The 18,487-nt window shown below is 39.0% G+C and overlaps 1 protein-coding gene across 1 annotated transcript in view; it reads right to left on the bottom strand.

Annotated features, from left to right (window-relative positions):
• The window catches only part of LOC696721 (doublecortin domain-containing protein 1), a 70,518-nt gene extending 69,415 nt beyond the window's left edge, over positions 1 to 1,103 (bottom strand). The window contains exon 1 of the mRNA XM_077963127.1: positions 928 to 1,103. Coding sequence (XP_077819253.1) covers positions 928 to 1,061 — 134 coding nt within the window. The 5' untranslated portion in view covers positions 1,062 to 1,103. The remainder of the gene's footprint in view (positions 1 to 927) is intronic.
• Positions 1,104 to 18,487: the final 17,384 nt, after the last annotated feature.

The raw sequence follows: 18,487 nt of genomic DNA, 5'->3' as shown, positions 1-18,487 counted from the left end.
GCTAATTATGAAATGTATGCGTCAAAGAATTCAATTTCAGGCTTGACTTTACTTTGAAGATTAATTTTTTACTTTATCATCCTTACAGGCAGTTCAGTGGTCAGCCAATCTGAATGTTACTCATTGTTCAGCGATGTATGAAGTATATTTAATCAATGTGAAGAAAGTAATACTAAGCTATTATCAGCAGCCTCAAATATTCTAAACATCTCAAAAGAAAGGTCAAGAGGTAATATCGCTGCTAATAATATGAGAAACAATGTGTTTAACTCATTCTTTACATCAGAGCTCTTCAATGATCTATGATGCCTTTTGTCATAAAATGAAAATACAGTGGGTGATTTTTCTTCAATGTTGGAGAAAATATTGGCTATTGGGAAAATTTTATTCCAATAATAAGGTAAGCTAAAGTGTCAATAAACGCTTTTCTAGGGTGATAAACTTTTAAAATGTTATTCCAAGGAAGACTATAAATTATATAAAGTTATACTTTTGAGAACTATATTTGTTCATTAAATATTATAAATATTTAAACATAATCGTGTATAATTTAACTTAAATAAGGAGTTACAAAATTATATTTAAGAAGGATGTTGAGTTCAATTATTTTAAGACACATTTATAAAATTCAAACAAAAATGCTAATTCAAATATACATTGATCATAGAACTTTTAAAAATAGAACTTTTAAAAATCAGAGCTACTCATTTCTAATCCATTAACTTCTGTATCAGCAGAGTTCAAATCAAATTCCTGATGAAGAAACTAAATGAGTCCTAGTCTCTGTTTTCATCTTCAAATATCAATATGAGAGCCCTTTTGCTAAATAAATACAGAATTCCCGCAGAAAAACGTGCATAATGAAGAACACAAAAATCTGTAGAAACTAGAAAGTGTATTTAATAAGTATGAACAAGTTGTTCTTACTGTGTTTTCCATCCAGGTGAGATGTCTGGACCAAGGATAGTAAGGGATCTGTTTCTATTCTTGTCTCCATTCCGCAAAACTCTGAGTCGCACAGGGGCATATGGCTCCGTTGTCTTACAGATGGGTTTCTTCATGGGAGGACTGCTCGGAACAAGCAATCCTTGTATCGGCCAATCAAACTCCTTCAGAAAGAAATGACAAAAACATAATAATAAATATAGAAGAAGGGTCATGTCTAGATTTTAAAATATATTGAACACAGTTTATACCTTTAATCTCTCATTCATTCAACAAAAATGTATTGGGGTACCTAAGATGTTCCAGACAATTCTAATTAATGTTTTATTTGAAGAGGAAAGATAATTATTTTTAAAATTTCTGTAACAACCTGTGTTATGCTGCAAGATGAATGATTTATTCCCTCTCAGAGAAACATCATTCTCGAAAAATAGAACTTGGAATATTTTTGCTTACATGTTAAATATCTTTAATCAGCATGAAGAAGGAATGTGACAAAAGTGGTTTTCAAATAGCCTGAAATAATACTGCCTTAAACTAAATCTATTTGGCAAAAAAAGGAATATATTTGGAGAATATTGCAAAAATAATAATATTAATAATGAACATAAACACATTTCACATGTTTCAGTTGTAGAATTCAGTTACTTTTTTATTCAGTTTGTATCTATTCATCCATAAAATCATTTATTGATTAATTGATGTATTCTTCAAATATTTTTGAATGTTTGCCATATATTCTGGCATATTATGCACTGAAAATAAAACTATGAACCACACAAGATACTCTTCCTCAAATAATTTTTAGAAGGTCTTCAGAAACTTACCTAAATATAGACTGGCAATTACAATAGTGCAAGTATGATGACAGGTTACAGGTGTGATGGGACTACATAGGAGGAGAACCTAACCTGAGTTTTCTTAAAATGTCGTAGAACTGACTCCTGAAGCCTTCGTAGGAGTTAATGCAGTAAAGGATTGGTAAAAAGAGGGGTAGATTTGAGGATTAATAGAATATGATGTTGGGGCAATAAAAGGAGGCAAGGGGGCTTCCAGGTTCACAGCTTGGGTAACTGGGTAGATGGTATTGCTGTTCACAGAGATAGACACTTGTGTGTGAAAGAAGAGTAAATGTGGGAAGGGATGATCAGTGATGATGCTGGGCAAGGTCCAAGTTTGTTCTTTCTTTTTTTTTTCTACTTTCATAAACAATTGTCCTGGCAGCATATCCTGTTAATCTGCAATGACCATCCTGTAAAATATCACTACTGCATGTAAGTGCAGATCTGCTTTTGTTTCTCTTCAGTTTGTCAGTTTGTCTTTCCCTTCACAGTAATGTACTGCTTTGATTACAATATATTTTTATGTGGTAAGTCTTGATAACTGGTAGGGCAAAGATGCTCACCTTGTTTTTCTTTTTTTGGGAATTGGCTCTTGTTGGCCCTTTGCTATTTCATATACATTTAAGAATGAGGCTGGTTAGCTTTTTAAAAGTCTCTTTGGGATATAAATGCTCTATATTGGGTTAAGAAATTTTTATTTTGCTAATATCTTTTCTTGAATTTATATTAAATCATATAAAGTTCTTTTTCCTTCATTTACTGAGATTTGCCTATATAACTAAACTCTCATCACTTATGTGTTAATTACATTAATTTTAAAAAATTTAAACTAATATTGCCTTCCTGGATAAATCAAAATTGCTCATGATGTATGATAGTTTTTATAAATTGTTGAATTAAATGTGTTAATATTTTCTTTAAGATTTTTGCATGTACATTCATAAATCAAATTAACATATAATTTTCATTTATTACCTTCCACAAGATTTGGTATGAACCTTATGCTAGCCTCATGAAATGAGTTGGAAAGTATTGCTTCTTGTGAGAAACACAGTCACCCATCCAAACCCAAAGAATGGACTTAGAGGCACAACATCCCACTGCTGTTAAGACTCCTGCCACAATTACAAGAGATGTAAGGATTGACGCTATCATGCCTTTCCATTTTCCAAACCAACCTTCTACCCAACATGTAAATGGGTCATCAATTCCAGCATTCTCTGACTGTTCATTGGCTAGAGTTATCGGCCCTTGAAAAGCTTTTGTGATGGTCCCATCTGGGGCAGTATTGTTAGGAATGAAAGTACAACATTTTCCTCCCAGCATAACACATACATCTCCTTTTTCTGCTAGTATCATGTCTTAACGCAAGCCTGTTTCCCAGGCCATTTGGCTGGTGGCATCAAATTGGCTAACCATCCCTTTGAGGGCATTCAAAGCATAACTGGTGAATCTCTGTTGATTATAGTAGATGTAGTTAATCCAATTCACACTCTTAATAGTTGATCACCAGAAGAGTGCTGACTCAAACCTAGCAGTTATTTGGTTTCGGGCCTTAAATTTATTAGGCGACACCCTAGGGACTCCTATCAAGTCAACATATATATTGGGATCAAAAGAATTTGTCAAATCTCTCCGGATTCGGTGGCCATGTGTATTTTCAGGTATCTTGTGGAATGCCAGGGTGAATGGAATGGCCAGTTGGACTAAAGCACAAGTCCCGGTCCAATTGGATGGTAACAGGTTATGGAGGTTCCTTTTCCCACAATATCACCAGCCTAGGGTATATGGAGAGCTGAGTAATTGCCATTGCTTGACTAACCAGTGACATTTAGGATGTAGGTACAAGTTGGGAGTTCTCCCATGGGCTTACTGAACTCTGACCCCTGCCTAGAGAGGCAAGACGAGTGTTTCATATTCCCTACAGAGAATGAGAGGATTGCTCTGGGATCCAACCTCTGTAATGTGGGAAAGAGCAATGACAGAGTCTTATAGGTCTCATTTCTCCAAGCATCCTTATCCTGGTATACAGCCAACATGCAACACATTCCTTTAGGATCGGTATTCTATCCTAGGGGAAACAGAACCACCTGTGCCTGAGGTTGTCCTGCAGCACACACGTAGCAGTTACTCTTGTTGAGGGTTCGTACTAAAAATTTGACCCTTTTGACCCAGGCATTCACATCCCTGTATGCTGTCTCAATTTCTAAGGTTTGCCTTAAATCCTTTACCTCAATTATTTTTACCCTTTTAGGGTCATTATTTGGCAAAGTGTTTATTAGGGTCTGGGTTTGGAGTAGTCCCAGGCAAATGGGAGGTTGAGTCCTTGATTAGTTTGAGAACAAATCACCCTAGGGGGTCTTTCCCTGTGTTGGCAGCCCCTAATCCATATACCTGAGATGCTACTTGTGGTTATTGGTCTAGAACAACTGGATTGTCAATGGTGATGAGTATAGGATTGCATTCTAAATTCTGGCAGTTATTTGGCAGGGAGCGCTTGGCCCCTTGGACACATGTAGTTTATTCTTCAAGGGTCTCCAGTTCAGAGTTACTTACCCTATGTTTACTGTCCAACCCTGAAATTGGGTAGTCCACCATATGTTATCCCAGCTGGGGCAGGGTAATACCTTACTATAACTTGTATCTGGTTCAGGGCAAAGATATTTATCTGCCTGCGAGAGCCATCTCTGATTTTCTAAATTCCCACAAGGTAAAACCTGGCAGGCATCAAATCTTATAGTCTGGGATGCTACCGTCTTTGTTACATTAATCACCAACCTGATTGGGTAGGGAATAGGCCCCTGACAGTTTCCATTTTGACCTTCTGTTCTTTGTATAGCAGCCCATCCCAGCCACATGAAGAATAAACTACATGTGTCCAAGGGGCCAAGGGCTCCCTGCCAAATAACTGCCAGATTTTAGAAGGCAATCCTATACTCATCACCATTGACAATCCAGCTGTTCTAGACCAAGAACCAAAAGTAGCACCTCAGGTATATGGCTTAGGGGCTGTCAACACAGGGAAAGACCCCCTAGGGTGATTTGTTCACAATCCCACAACATTTTCCACCCAGGATAACACATACATCTCCTTTTTCTGCTAGTATCACGTCTTAATGCAAGCCTGTTTCCCAGGCCACTGGGCTGGTGGCATCAAACTGGCTAACCATCCCTTTGAGGGCATTCCAAGCATAACTGATGAATCTCTCTTGATTATAATAGATGTAGTTAATCCAATTCACACTCCTAATAGTAGACCACCAGAAGAGTGCTGACTTAAACGCAGCAAGTATTTGGTTTCGGGCCTGATTGGGTAGGGAGTAGGCCCCTGCCAGTTTCCATTTTGACCTTCTGTTCTTTGTATAGCAGCCCATCCCAGCCACATGAAGAAGAAATTACATGTGTCCAAGGGGCCAAGGGCTCCTTGTCAAATAACTGCCAGAATTCAGAATGCAGTCCTATACTCATCACCATTGACAATCCAGCTGTTCTAGACCAAGAACCAAAAGTAGCACCTCAGGTATATGGGTTAGGGGCTGTCAACACAGGGAAAGAAACCCAGGGAACAAAAATGTCATGTCTTGCATTATGATACTAGCAGAAAAAGGAGATGTATCTGTTATGCTGGGTGGAAAATGTTGTGGGATTTTTTCCCAACACAGGGGGGGAAAAACCATTTTTTTTTTGTTTTTTGTTTGAGATGGAGTCCCACTCTGTCACCCAGGCTGGAGTTCAATGGCGTGATCTCAGCTCACTGCAACCTCTGCCTCCCAGGTTCAAGCGAGTCTCCTGCCTCAGCCTCCTGAGTAACTGGGATTACAGGTGCGCACCACCACACCTGGCTAATTTTTGTATTTTTAGTAAAGATGGGGTTTCACCATGTTGGTCAGGCTGGTCTCGAACTCCTGACCTCGTGATCCGCCTGCCTCAGCCTCCCAAAGTGCTGGGATTACAGGCATGAGCCACTGCACCCGGTCCCATGTTTTCTTTTTACATTTTTCTCAGAGTTAACTTTAAGGGTTCCTCAGGTGACCTGTGCACTGGTCTTTTCCCCTCCCTTCCGGGGTCTATTTTACCAGTCCCTTGACTGTAGTATAGTTAGTCCACCCCATTCAGCTGTTCGCACAGCGGTCTCTGTGGTTGGGAACACTCGATAGGGACCTTCCCAGTTTGGGTGGAACTTGTCTTCTTTCCAAGTGTTAATCAGCACCAAGTCACCAGGCTGGAAGTGGCGAACCACAAATTTAAGAGGCAGAGTTTGAGTCAGAAGTCCTTTTAACCGAGGGATGACAGGGTGGAGGATATGGCCAGTATATAATTTCTTAAAAATTGGTCCTTGATTTCCATAGTAGGAAGATCTATAGCCCTGTCCAAATATGGGAGTCCATATAATAACTCATAGACGGACAATCCCAAGTCTTTTCTTGGGGCTGTCTTAATCCTAAGGAGTGCTACTGGGAGACATTGGTTCAAAACATTTTAGTTTCTAAGATTAGTTTGGTGATATACTTTTTGAGAGTTTGATTTATTCTTTCTGCCTTTCCAGAGGAAGGGGGATGCCAAGGAGTATGATAATCCCATCTAATTTGTAAACCTTCCATAATTTCCCTTAACACCCTTGAGGTAGCTTCCTTCCTAAACTCATGCAGTTCAAAGCAATCATTCTCCTCTAACAAAGGGCAACCTGAAAGTTCAGGTTGTAAATCACAGATAAACAGTTTAAGCACAGAAAGGGAGAGGGGAAGACTCCTGGATTATCACCAAACTTCACACTCATACAATGGGCCCCAGTAAAAACAGTGGGCCTTAATAAGCACATTCCTTTCCCTTTAGGCACACTAAGGGAAGCTAAAAGCAGACTGGGGGAAGATGCCTGCAGCTGGAAGATGTCTGGGAACAAACACAGAAACTCTCCCTCCCAGATAAGTGACACAAAGGAATATTTTATGGTGATATGTAGGTTCTAATAGCCCATTTTTAATCAATCCCTCCATTGCTGGTGGGAGATCTTTTCTCCCTTCAATAGCAATGCGATATTGTTCCTGCAAACTACTTCTCATGGTTGTTTTAGTTCAATCTGTAAGGGTGTGATTTTTAGCCCTCCCCTGTTGCCTTCCCAACCCACACAAGGGGATTAACTTTTCTTTCCTCCTCCTCTGTTAGGAGGCCCATCATTACCTTTATTTGTCCTTCCTCTATTCCTAATCCTAAACCCAATCTCACAACTATGATTTTACCCAGGAGGTTAGTTCCTGCTTCAGAAACATGTAAGAGTGACCCCTCAACTTGTTGTGGTCCCAATTAACATTTTCTTAAATATCAGAACCTCAAATCCCTCCCCTCTTACCCCTGATAGTGTCAATTTTCCCTACTGGGTGGAGTTCTGCACCCCTTGGTTGGTGAATTAGGGAGGAGCGAGCCACGCCAGTATTAACCCAAAGTGTCACTTTTCCTCCCTCAGGTCCCACCTCCAAATTTATCAAGGGTTCTTGGTGGGACCTACTCAGAAGGAAACCCTGACTTCCCCAGTCTTCATCAACGGTCATGATGAGCGTTTCTTCTTTTCTTCCATTCAGGACATTCTCTCTAAAAATGCCCAGGCTTTCCACACTTGTAACATCCACTCATAGTCTTAGGAGCTTTTCCCTGCATTTCCCTTCTTTCTCTGTGTCGAAATCTGTCATTCCCTTGTCTCCTTCGAGGGAGATCTTGATCTAACCTTTTCCTGACTACCTCTTCCACAGTGGAAACCATGATTTTCGCTTTTTGTTTCTGCTTCTCTTCCTCTCTCCTTACAAAGACCTTCTGAGCTTCCCTCAGTAATTCCTCAATTGGTTTTTCATTCCATCCATCAATCTTCTGCAGTTTCTACTTTATCTTCCTTATGTAGCCCCCCAACCCTTCTGCAGCCTTACTGACAGCTACCCCAGGTGGACTTACAGCCTCTCAGGAAAACAACAACAAAATCCTTAATGGTTATCTCATCCATTTACCCTTCCATAACCTGAATCCTTTCTACTGCCTGCTGACAAACAGCTACTTTGCTGTAGGCAAACCACTACTCTTCAAGCAGCCTAATCCTAAACTCTCCTCCACATCGCTTTCTCACTTGCATCTGCCAGTTCCTGGGCTCTGTCCCTCCTCAGTGGCCTCACTGCACCCTTTCCCTGCACCTCCTTGTTGCTTGAACCTCCAGAACCTTCCCTGAGCCCTGCCAACCTCTCCATATCCTCTCACTTCCTCTTCTACTCTTCCTTCCTTTTACATTATTTTTCTACCCAGTCTCACCTTCTGTGTCTCTCTTTGATCTGTCTTTTCCAGTCTCTCGTTCATTTTTCTCCTTCTATCTCTCTCTCTATAATCTCCTGTTTCCTTTCTCCCTTACACTCAGTTTCTTCCTCTTTCTCTCTCTGAACACAAGCCAAGCCGTGCTGTGCCCTGGCTCCCTCCTGTCTGTCTGCAAAGACAGACAGCTCTGCTGAAACGACAAAGCTTCAGCAGCAGCTTTTATCAAAAGTTTTTAGCAGCCAGCTCTCACACACAGCTGTGCAGCTGGCTCTCCCCTGCCTTCAGGGTCAGCAACTTAACTCTTTCTGTCCCTCTCTGGCCCTCTACATTTGCTGTTTCCTTCCCCTTTCTCTTTCTAATTTTCCTTTCTTACTTTATCCCTTTTTCCCTTTCTTCTTTGAGGGGGACCATGGGGGCTAATTACTTGATCCAGCAGACAGCATAACCTATCTCTTTTTGTGAGGATGGGGTTTTATTATTCACATAGAGAATTAAAGCTTGACACACCCAATCCTCATCTGAGCCAAACTTAGGCTAAATGACTGAAGGCTTACTAATGGGGTCTTTGGGCCAGATAAAACAGCAATACTTTATCATTTTTTGTTTTTCCTTATTCCTGGTTTGGGGATTATTTCCCCAAGCCTGTAACATCCTTCCCTATGAATTATCTGCAGGGATATTGGAGGTGGCCACATTGGCTCCCTCCTTCCTTTGTTCCCTAGGCCTAGAATTTTTGCTTCCCATTTTCAGCTGGTCCTCATGTCTGAGTTTTCCTGTGTACTCAACCCCCTTCTTGGATGTTTCTTTTATACCCTGTGAATCAACTGCTTCGTCTGTCTCCAGCTGTTTCCCTCGCGGGATAATGGAACCACAGATTGGGACTCTGCACTTGCTTTGTATCTAGGATATGTCTCAGACACACATACTCAACCTCCGAAAATGCCCAACCACCAAGGCAGTACGTATAGTCCAATTTTCCTACCTTGACTCATGCACGAGGTTGCCTGGTTGCCGTGGTGCTTGCTATTCTCCCTGTGTTACCTCCACTGTCTCCTGAGTAACAGTCTCGGGTTTATCTATGGCTTCAGTGGGGAGCTGGGACACCTGGACACAGCAGGCCACCTAAATTGAGTGGGACACTTCTCCCCTCTTGGCTGGAGTCCCACTCCATGCAGGTACAGAGATCCTGGATGGGCCACCAGGTTGTGAGAAACACACTCACCCGTCCAAACCCAAAGAATGGACTTAGAGGCACAAAGAACTGCAAAAGTTAGACTTTTTAATAACAGTCTTGAAAGATCAGGTGTCTGATGAGCCGGCACATTGGGGCAGTCACAACAGGTAATTTATCTCTCACCACACAAGTCCCTCTCCCAGTTCCTCACTGGTTGAGAACTATGGGGTTAAAATCTTCCCGAATGTTGCCTAAGTTTCATTATTCCCCTTATAAGGTTATAAACCATCCCTTTCCCCTCTTAATTAAGTTTCAATTTCCCAATAATGAAACTTTCTTCTCTTTAATGAGCTGACCCCACCTCTACATTTTGTTTGCTTATTGTGACCTTCTAGGTACATGAGCCCAGCAGTTTGTTACATTTGCAGGCTGGCTGCCAGTACTTAGATTTATCGTGTCTTGAAAATGGACCATTTAAAATGTTTTCTCACACTTCTTTTCTTATATTCTGAAATATTTGTTTCCTATGTTTAGTAGAATTTGTCAATAAAACTATTAGATCATGAAATTATTTCTGTGTGGAAATTTTGACTATTGATTCTATTTTTTCTATGGTTATTGGACTATTTAGGCTTTCTGTCTCTTCTTGGGTCCATTTTGTTATATTACTTTTGTCCAGAAATTTGGCCATTTTATTTATTTAAGCTGCTATAAGCTTTAAGCTACTATATTACAAAGTTACTTGTAATATTCTTTTATGATCTTCTGAATCGCTCAGTTTCTATATTCATATCTTTTATTCTTGAAACTGGCCCAGTTATCCCATAGAACTTATGTTAATTGTTTCTCTCAAATAAACATAGAAATTTACCCTTCCAGTCTTGAAACTTGAGAAAGTTACATTTGTCTTATCTGAGTTCCTTTCTCAGGAAGCCAACCATCAGGCCTCCCAGATAGCATCAAGGAATTAAAACATACCAGATCACTGTATCTGGACAATGAGATGCCAGACCCCCAGTTGTCATGATTGCCTAACCAACCACCTGCTTCCTGTTGACCAATCCCTCTTCTTTACCTCTCCCTAGTTCCTGTTTTTCCATACATGGTTGTGTTTCTTTCCTGCTATATAAACCCCTAATTTTAATTGGCCAGGGAAATAGATTTGAAACTGATCTCCCATGTCCTTGGCTGCAGCCCAATTAAATGAGATTAAAGCCTTCCTCCCTGGCAATACTGGTTGTCTCAGTGATTGACTTTCTGTGTGGCAAGCAGCAGGACCTAGATTGAACCCCTGGAGTTTTGATAACATTTTTAATATTATTATTTTTTATCTTAATCAGTTTTGCCAATTATGTCGATTTTATTAATATTTTCAAAGAACCTAAATTTGACTTTGATGACTCTGGTTTATATGAATCATCTATTGTATCAGTTTCTGCTCTTATAATTTACTATTTCTTTCCTTCTAATTCTTTGACCTCATTCTGTCACCATTGGCAGAACAGATGCTTATCTCATTAATTTTTAGCCTCTTTTCCATTTTAATACAAGCATTTAGGGCTATAAATTTCCTTCAGGTATGCTTTAGCTGAATCTCACACCTTTTGCTTTGATTCTAAATATTTCCTTTTTAAAATTTTCGTTATGCTTTCTTCTTTGTCTCACAAGTTAGTTAAAACATCTTTGTAAATTTCTAATATATGGTCTTATAAAATTATTTTAGCTATTTAGTTTTAACTTAATCCATCAGTAAAACGTGCTTGCATTATTAGACTATATCAAGGACCCTATATCAAGGACTAACTACTTTTCATCACCTCCATTCCTACCATCGTGGTTCAAGAAATTATTTCTTCTCATTTAGAGAATGCAAAAGCCTTCTAACTGCTTATTCCTGTTTCTACCTCAACCTATTTTACTCTATTGTCATAATTATCCTATTTATCCTTAAGTCAGAGCATATCACTGCTCTGCTCCAGACCCTCCCATGGCTTTCTATCTCAGACTAAGAGCCTAAGGCCTTATAATGACCTGGAAGTCCCTGCATGATCAGTATCCCCTATTTTCTCTCTGATCTTATGCCCTGCTGCCCTCTCCCTCACTCACACTGCTTCTGTCATATTTTACCGCAGTGTCCCTTAAACACATCATCTAAGTTGTTTACATTTCCTGGCGTGCTCTTTTCCTAGAGATCTGCTTGTTCTTCTGGTCTTTACTCAAATATTACCTCAATGAAGCCTTCCCTAGTCAATCTAAAATTTCCAAAGCTAGTAATTTTTAAAAGCTAGGATGATATACATTATTATATTAACTTACATTCCCTGAAAAGTTCTTGAATCTTGCAACTATATTGTAGAAAGTGTTTTAAATAAATTACAAAGTTCTGAAAATTGTGAATATTACTGAAAAAGCATCTAATCATGATGCACAAATTTGTGAGATGAGTGCATAAATACCATTAATTGCATTTAATTAGGAGAAAGCAGTATAAATAAGTGTTTAAGAATCTGATGAGAAGAATGATTTCAGTTTAAACGTTTTTTCCTTTATATTTTCACTAGAATATTTTGCTTGGTAAACATGTTAACAACAGTAACAGACAATAAGGGTGACTTAACACAATTCTAAATAAGAAAAATTTGAACTAAAGAAGTTTTATTTTATTCTTAAACCTAACTGAGAATCTTTCACCAGTACACAAATAATATTGCAAGGCTAGACAATCAAGTGTTTATTTAGATAAGTGTCTGCTATCTATGAATGGAGCAACATGGGGCTGTTTTTTCTTATTATGGTTACTGAGAATAAATTATCAAAGGTTATGACAACCTCATTGTGTATTTTTATTTGAAATTGGCCTGTTGTATAAAGGGAAGTAGTGGGATGGAGTCACATAACTTTAATAAGTATGTTTGGGATTTGTCTATAACTATTCTACAGCAGAGATATTAAACAATTTAGTTGATGGAGAAAATCAACTTTTATACTAGTTTTAGTCATAAAAGATTATGAAGCAAGGACTGGGCAGGTGACAGAGATGGTGAGGGAATCTCATTAGAAAATTACTGTTGCATTGAAGTCTTGGTGTAAAATAGCTAATATATCTCTCTTTCTTTCTGAACCATGGCAGGGAAAGGCAAAAGAAACAAGATTCTCCTTCATGCTTTGTCTGATACATGTCGATTCATAGATTTAGGGTGTGGAAATGTTTTTTTCAATATCTCAAGTATGCTATATTTCTGATGAACATATCTGAAGTGTGCTGTCTTAGCTCCTAGCTATTTCTACATTTTCTCACTTCCAATTTGTCCCATGACAAGTGATAGCATCTGCAGACATTGGCTCTGGCACTACTGAAATACTGCTGTCTTTGGATGGCTTCCTCTACTTTCCAGTAAGATGAAGGAAGCCCAAGAGTCTTCTCTTTTTAGTGTGAGGCATCACAGAAATCCAATTAAATGAGATTAAAAAGTTAACTTGGATTTCAAAACTTTACAAATGCTAAGTACTACTGTTGCTTCTTCCTTTAAGCTGCTTTAATTCTTGTTCTGGTGTTTCAGGCACTTTCATTCTGTCCTTCATAGACATAGAGAAATATGGTGTTGGGATAATGAAGGACAACAAAAAGTACAGATATGTAATTAAACTGACTGGAGTGCTGGTTCTTCTCCCTCCAATTTCTCAGTTGGAATTCTTATGTTCCCATTCATGTCTTTATTGGTTTTCTGTGTGTTCACACTGCTCTATTTCACAGCTTCACTGTTAGGAGATCCTAGATGAGCTATGGTGCTCCCTTAAATTGATCATTCTTTTTCTTTTTCATCTCTCTCTCATAACAGACACAGCATGTGTTTGTTTTGGGAGTCCAGCTCTTAACCAGCAATCTAAGTTTCATAACTATATTCATCCTCCTTTATCTATTTGCTATTAACAATATAATATATTCTTCAATGTTCTCTCCTGAGCCTTCCCATGTCTCCTTTTCCCCCCCTCTTTACTCTGGTAGTTACTTATTACATCTCTCAACAGAGTAATACACTTTTAACTTTCTTCTGTCTGGCACGGCCCATCCAAATGGATATATTTTAATTTAGATATTTTAAAATAACTATCCAACAGCTCATTCCAAAATCTTACATCTTTTTAATCTTACTTTTTACCACAATTTCTTCCTTGAATATGAAAATCCATTGCTCCTTACCTTTAAGTGTTTAGAAGCACAATTTCTCAATTCACAACTTTTCTCCCACGGAGTGAGAAAATAACTTGAGTTCCTCTAATTTTTTTCCAGTGAACTTAGTCACAAAAGAAACCAAAAGAATTTATTAATCTTGGTTTTCAATAAAGCTTTACTATATTTTAAAAATACTGATATCCCTAGATATATTAAATGCTATTTGTTCATAAAAATATTATCAATTGCCTTTTAGTATGAATAATTTTTAAAAGTGAGGACAGCATGAAATCAGTTCTCAAAGCAGCTGTCACCACTGAGAGGTATCTCTTTGGTATTAATGCAGTTTGAGACATTACCAAGATAATTCCATATTTCTATATTGTTCATACTTCCTTAAGTCTTCCATTAGTCATTCTATTTTGAAAGTTTCTCGTTAAGGAACTAACAAGAGAATTAGAGTCTCACTCAGGGTGTTGTTAGATAGTTTTCCTAGATTTAGTATTTTTACTTAATTTTCAGGCCCATTTAGACAGTCAGCCCAGTTGATCTTTCTTCATAGTGGCGTTATAACTAAATAAACTGGCTCAATGAATAGCCTTGATTTCTGGGACACCAAACTTTTTCTGTGAGTTTCTTCTCTCTCCCTTCCTTCTCCTTTATTCATCAACTCTGTCTTCTTCCTTTTCTGGTTTCTTCCTTGTTGACTCATAGCTTATACTTCTTAATCTGTAAGCTTCACAGTTAGGAACCATGTCTATCTCCTTCCTTACTCTGTCTGCATCGCCTAAATATATAATAAATAATGGTCAAATAAATAGTAAAACTGGAAACTTAAATCTGGTATAAAATTATTATTTATGCTTATGGTACCCAAAGTATTCTGAATGCCACAATATGAATGTCGCATTTCCTAATCACAGTTTATTTATATGGAAAGCTTTCCAGCCAAAATATGAATTGCATGTAACTGTTCACTGAAATAGAGCTTGTTTTGCTAAAAAAAATCAATTGCCTGAAAATAGGACTGGAAGAAAATATGGTTCCTTCAAATAAGATGGATTCAGACTTTAAGTGAAATACACTGTACTTAATTTTAAAAGAGCTATCTGAGTTTCCCTGCTTGGTAAGTATTCTCTTCTCTTCCTCAGACATTTCAAGAAGTAGGAGGACCGTTAGACTGAGTCATTTTGAAATACATGGTCAACTTGTCTATCTTTAGCTACTATAGTGCCTTAGTTCTTTCCTTTCAGTTTACAAGTAAGGGCCAGAATTTTGTTGGGGTACAGTAACTTATCTCCTCCACACAAAAGCTATGGTTCTGTTTGAATAGCCTAGAGAACTTTGAAGTAGTTTGTATTCATGCCTAAGATCATGTAATTGTCAAATCAAAGACCATCAACAAAAATGTCTTTTTATGGGGGCAGGGGATGGAGTCTCATTCTGTCTCCCAGGTTGGAGTGCAGTGGCCCGATCTCGACTCACTGCAACCTCTGCCTCCTGGGTTCAAGCAATTCTGCTGCCTCAGCCTCCTCAGTAGCTGGGACTACAGGCATCTGCCACTATGTCCGGCTAATTTTTGTGTTTTTAGTAGAGACGGGGTTTCGCCATGTTGGTCAGGCTGGTCTCAAACTCCTGACCTCGTGATCCGCCCGCCTCAGCCTCCGAAAGTGCTGGGATTACAGGCGTGAGCCATCGCGCCTGGCCAAAAATGTCATTTTTAAGGTAAATATTAAAATGAACTTTGGGCCGGACGCGGTGGATCACGCCTGTAATCCCAGCACTTTGGGAGGCCGAGACGGGCAGATCACGAGGTCAGGAGATCGAGACCTTCCTGGCTAACACGGTGAAACCCCGTCTCTACTAAAAATACAAAAAATTAGCTGGGTGCGGTGGCGGGTGCCTATAGTCCCAGCTCCACTGGAGGCTGAGACAGAAGAATGGCGTGAACCCGGGAGGCGGAGCTTGCAGTGCGCCGAGATTGCGCCACTGCACTCCAGCCTGGGCGACAGAATGAGACTCTGTCTCAAAAAAAATAAATAAATAAAAAATAAAATAAAATAAACAAAAGGAACTTTGTTCACTTAGGTTTTCTGATATAATTACCATTAATCACTTAAATCAATTAATTAACCAAATTACTTGTACTTTTATGCCAAGTTAAATATATGTATGCACAATATTGGTCAGGTGCAGTGGCTCATGCCTGCAATTCCAGCACTTTGGGAAGCTGAGGCAGGTGGATCACTTGAGGTCAGAAGTTCAAGACCAACCTGACCAACATAGTGAAACCCCATCCCTATTAAAAATACAAAATTATCCAGGTGTGGTGGCACATGCCTGTAATCCCAGCTACTTGGGAGGCAGAGGCAGGAGAATCGCTTGAACCTAGGAGGCAGAGGTTGCAATGAGCCAAGATCATGCCATTGCACTTCAGCCAGGGTAACAAGAGCAAAACTCCATCTCAAAAATCTATCTATCTATCTATCTATCTATCTATCTATCTATCTATCTATCTATTTATCTATCTATCTATCCATCCATCCATCCATCCATAGAGAGATAGATATGCACAATCTATGAAATTTGTAATAATTATAATTTTTTCTCTTTCCCTACATAAGAAAGTCTCTTCTTGTGAGGCATCTCTATTCACTGTCCATCCATTAGGTGGGTGGGAAGCTTGATATTCCAACTAGAAGTGTCCCAGTTTCTGCCTATTTAAAACAGCCTCTTTTTTTGTTCATGTTTTAGCTCTGTCCTTTTGACTACCTATTCAATCAAATTGAAGGTTCAAACTTCTTAACAGGACTGTTGTTTTCTTTCAAAGATACACTTTTCCCCCTGAAGATGGTTTCAGAGTTCAGATGAAAGCTCAATAAATCATATACCATTGGGAAAGAGGTCCACAGTGTCCATATTTAGGTACTTGTCATGTCCTGGATTCTAAGAGGCCTCTAAGGACATGCCTCTTGCCCTCTCTGGCTACTAGACAACCTGCTGGCACCTGCTTACCACCAGCAGAGGTGTATGTTATCCTGCCTGATCTCTGCTTTTAGCCTCATCCTCCTTGAACCTCTGTAGAAAAATCAGTGCAACTCACAGTCTTTTTTCTTGGCTCATGCTGGGCCTCCTTGTCTCTCTATGCCACCCCTTCACCCTTGGCTCCATGTTGGCCCTCAAACCCTGAGGTTCAAACATGAATTCATCCAGCCATTGGCTTAGGCTGTCCAGCACAAGGCTTCTGCTATTTTGAAGAACTCTTTTTTTTTTTTTTTTTTTTTTTTAACAAAACTCAGTTTTCCAGAATGCTGCTTCACTACAGTCTAAGTTTAAGAACATCTTTAGGGGCCAAAGCAATGACTTCTTGGCTTCAGACTCCATCTGTTCATTATTAAAAGTGCTGCAACTCATTGATTCAATCAGTGAGAAAGCACAAGGGATCCGAATTTTTAAGAGGAAAGAATAAAAACTTGGTTGAGACCAGAAAATATGACAAAATGGACAAGTTGATTGACTCTCTGCTGCAAACAACTAAAAAGTCAGGATAAATTATTTCTAAAAAATCTTTTAGACTGTGCCATTGACCTAGAAATAAAATAATACATACTAGAGATCCAGAGAGATAAGCAGAATGCTGAACCTAGCTTTTATCTGAATGGAATTTGATCTTGCAGAGGAAGGGCTCAGGAAACAAATTCCAGAGGTCAGCCAAGGAAGAAGATCTAATAGGAGACCATCTCCCTTCATAAAACAAGAATCACAACAGGCTAAATTTCACTGAGAAGGTAAACCGTAAATAATACTTTTCCAGGATGTTGCAAGTAAAATGGACTATCTCAAACATTTTCACTGTGTGAAGAAAAATAATCATTGGGGATTCATATCACAGGTTGATCCTTGGAGTTTAAATAATATTAGACGAAGATGAAGAGAAAATAATCTGGAAGAAAAATGTCTGAAAATAGGATGCAAAAGTGTATCATAAAGATACAAAGAGATAAAAAATATTAAAGAGTAGTTAAGAGGCATGGAAGTCAAAATAAGAAGGTCTTGTGTGCACCTAATCAGATTTCTATAAAGAACAGAGTGAAGCATTACCTGACTTGAAAATATACTACAAAGCTATAGTAACCAAAATAGCATGGTACTGGCATAAAAACACATAGACTAAAAGAATAGACTAGATAGCCCATAAATAAATTCATGCATTTACAGTGAACTCATTTTTGTCAAATATGCTAAGGACATACCCTGGGAAAAGGACACCTTCTTCAATAAATGGTGCTGGGGGAAAATGGATCTCCATAAACAGAAGAATGAAACTAGATTCCTACTTCTCAACATATGCAAAAATAAACTCAAAGTGAATTAAATTCTCAAATCTAAGATGTAAACTTATGAAACTATTAGAAGAAAACATTAAGAAGTAACTTCAGGACAAGAATAGTCTGGGAAGAATTTCTTGAGTAATACCACAAAAGCACAGGAAACCAAAGCAAAAATGAAAACATGGGATCACGTCAAGCTAAAAAAGCTTCTGCATAGCAAAAGAAACAAGCAACAAAGTAGAGAGACAACCACAGAATGGAAGAAAATATTTGGAAATGACACATCTGAGAAGGGACTAATAACTAGAATGCATAAGAAGCTCAAACAATAGGAAAAAAAAAATCAAATAACCTAACAAAAAAATGGGCAAAAGAGCTGAACAGGCCAGGCGCGGTGGCTCAAGCCTGTAATCCCAGCACTTTGGGAGGCCGAGACGGGCGGATCATGAGGTCAGGAGTTCGAGACCATCCTGGCTAACACGGTGAAACCCCGTCTCTACTAAAAAATACAAAAAACTAGCCGGGCGAGGTGGCGGGCGCCTGTAGTCCCGGCTACTCGGGAGGCTGAGGCAGGAGAATGGCGTAAAAACCCAGGAGGCAGAGCTTGCAGTGAGCTGAGATCTGGCCACTGCACTCCAGCCTGGGCGACACAGCGAGACTCCGTCTCAAAAAAAAAAAAAAAAAAAAAAAAGAGCTGAACAGACATTTCCTTTGAAAACTGGCATGAGACAAG

Source organism: Macaca mulatta, chromosome 14 (genome assembly GCF_049350105.2).
Source record: "Macaca mulatta isolate MMU2019108-1 chromosome 14, T2T-MMU8v2.0, whole genome shotgun sequence".
Classification (NCBI taxonomy): domain Eukaryota; kingdom Metazoa; phylum Chordata; class Mammalia; order Primates; family Cercopithecidae; genus Macaca; species Macaca mulatta.
The sequence above is the reverse complement of the archived record's forward strand: the minus strand, read 5'-3'. Positions and strand labels throughout refer to the sequence as shown.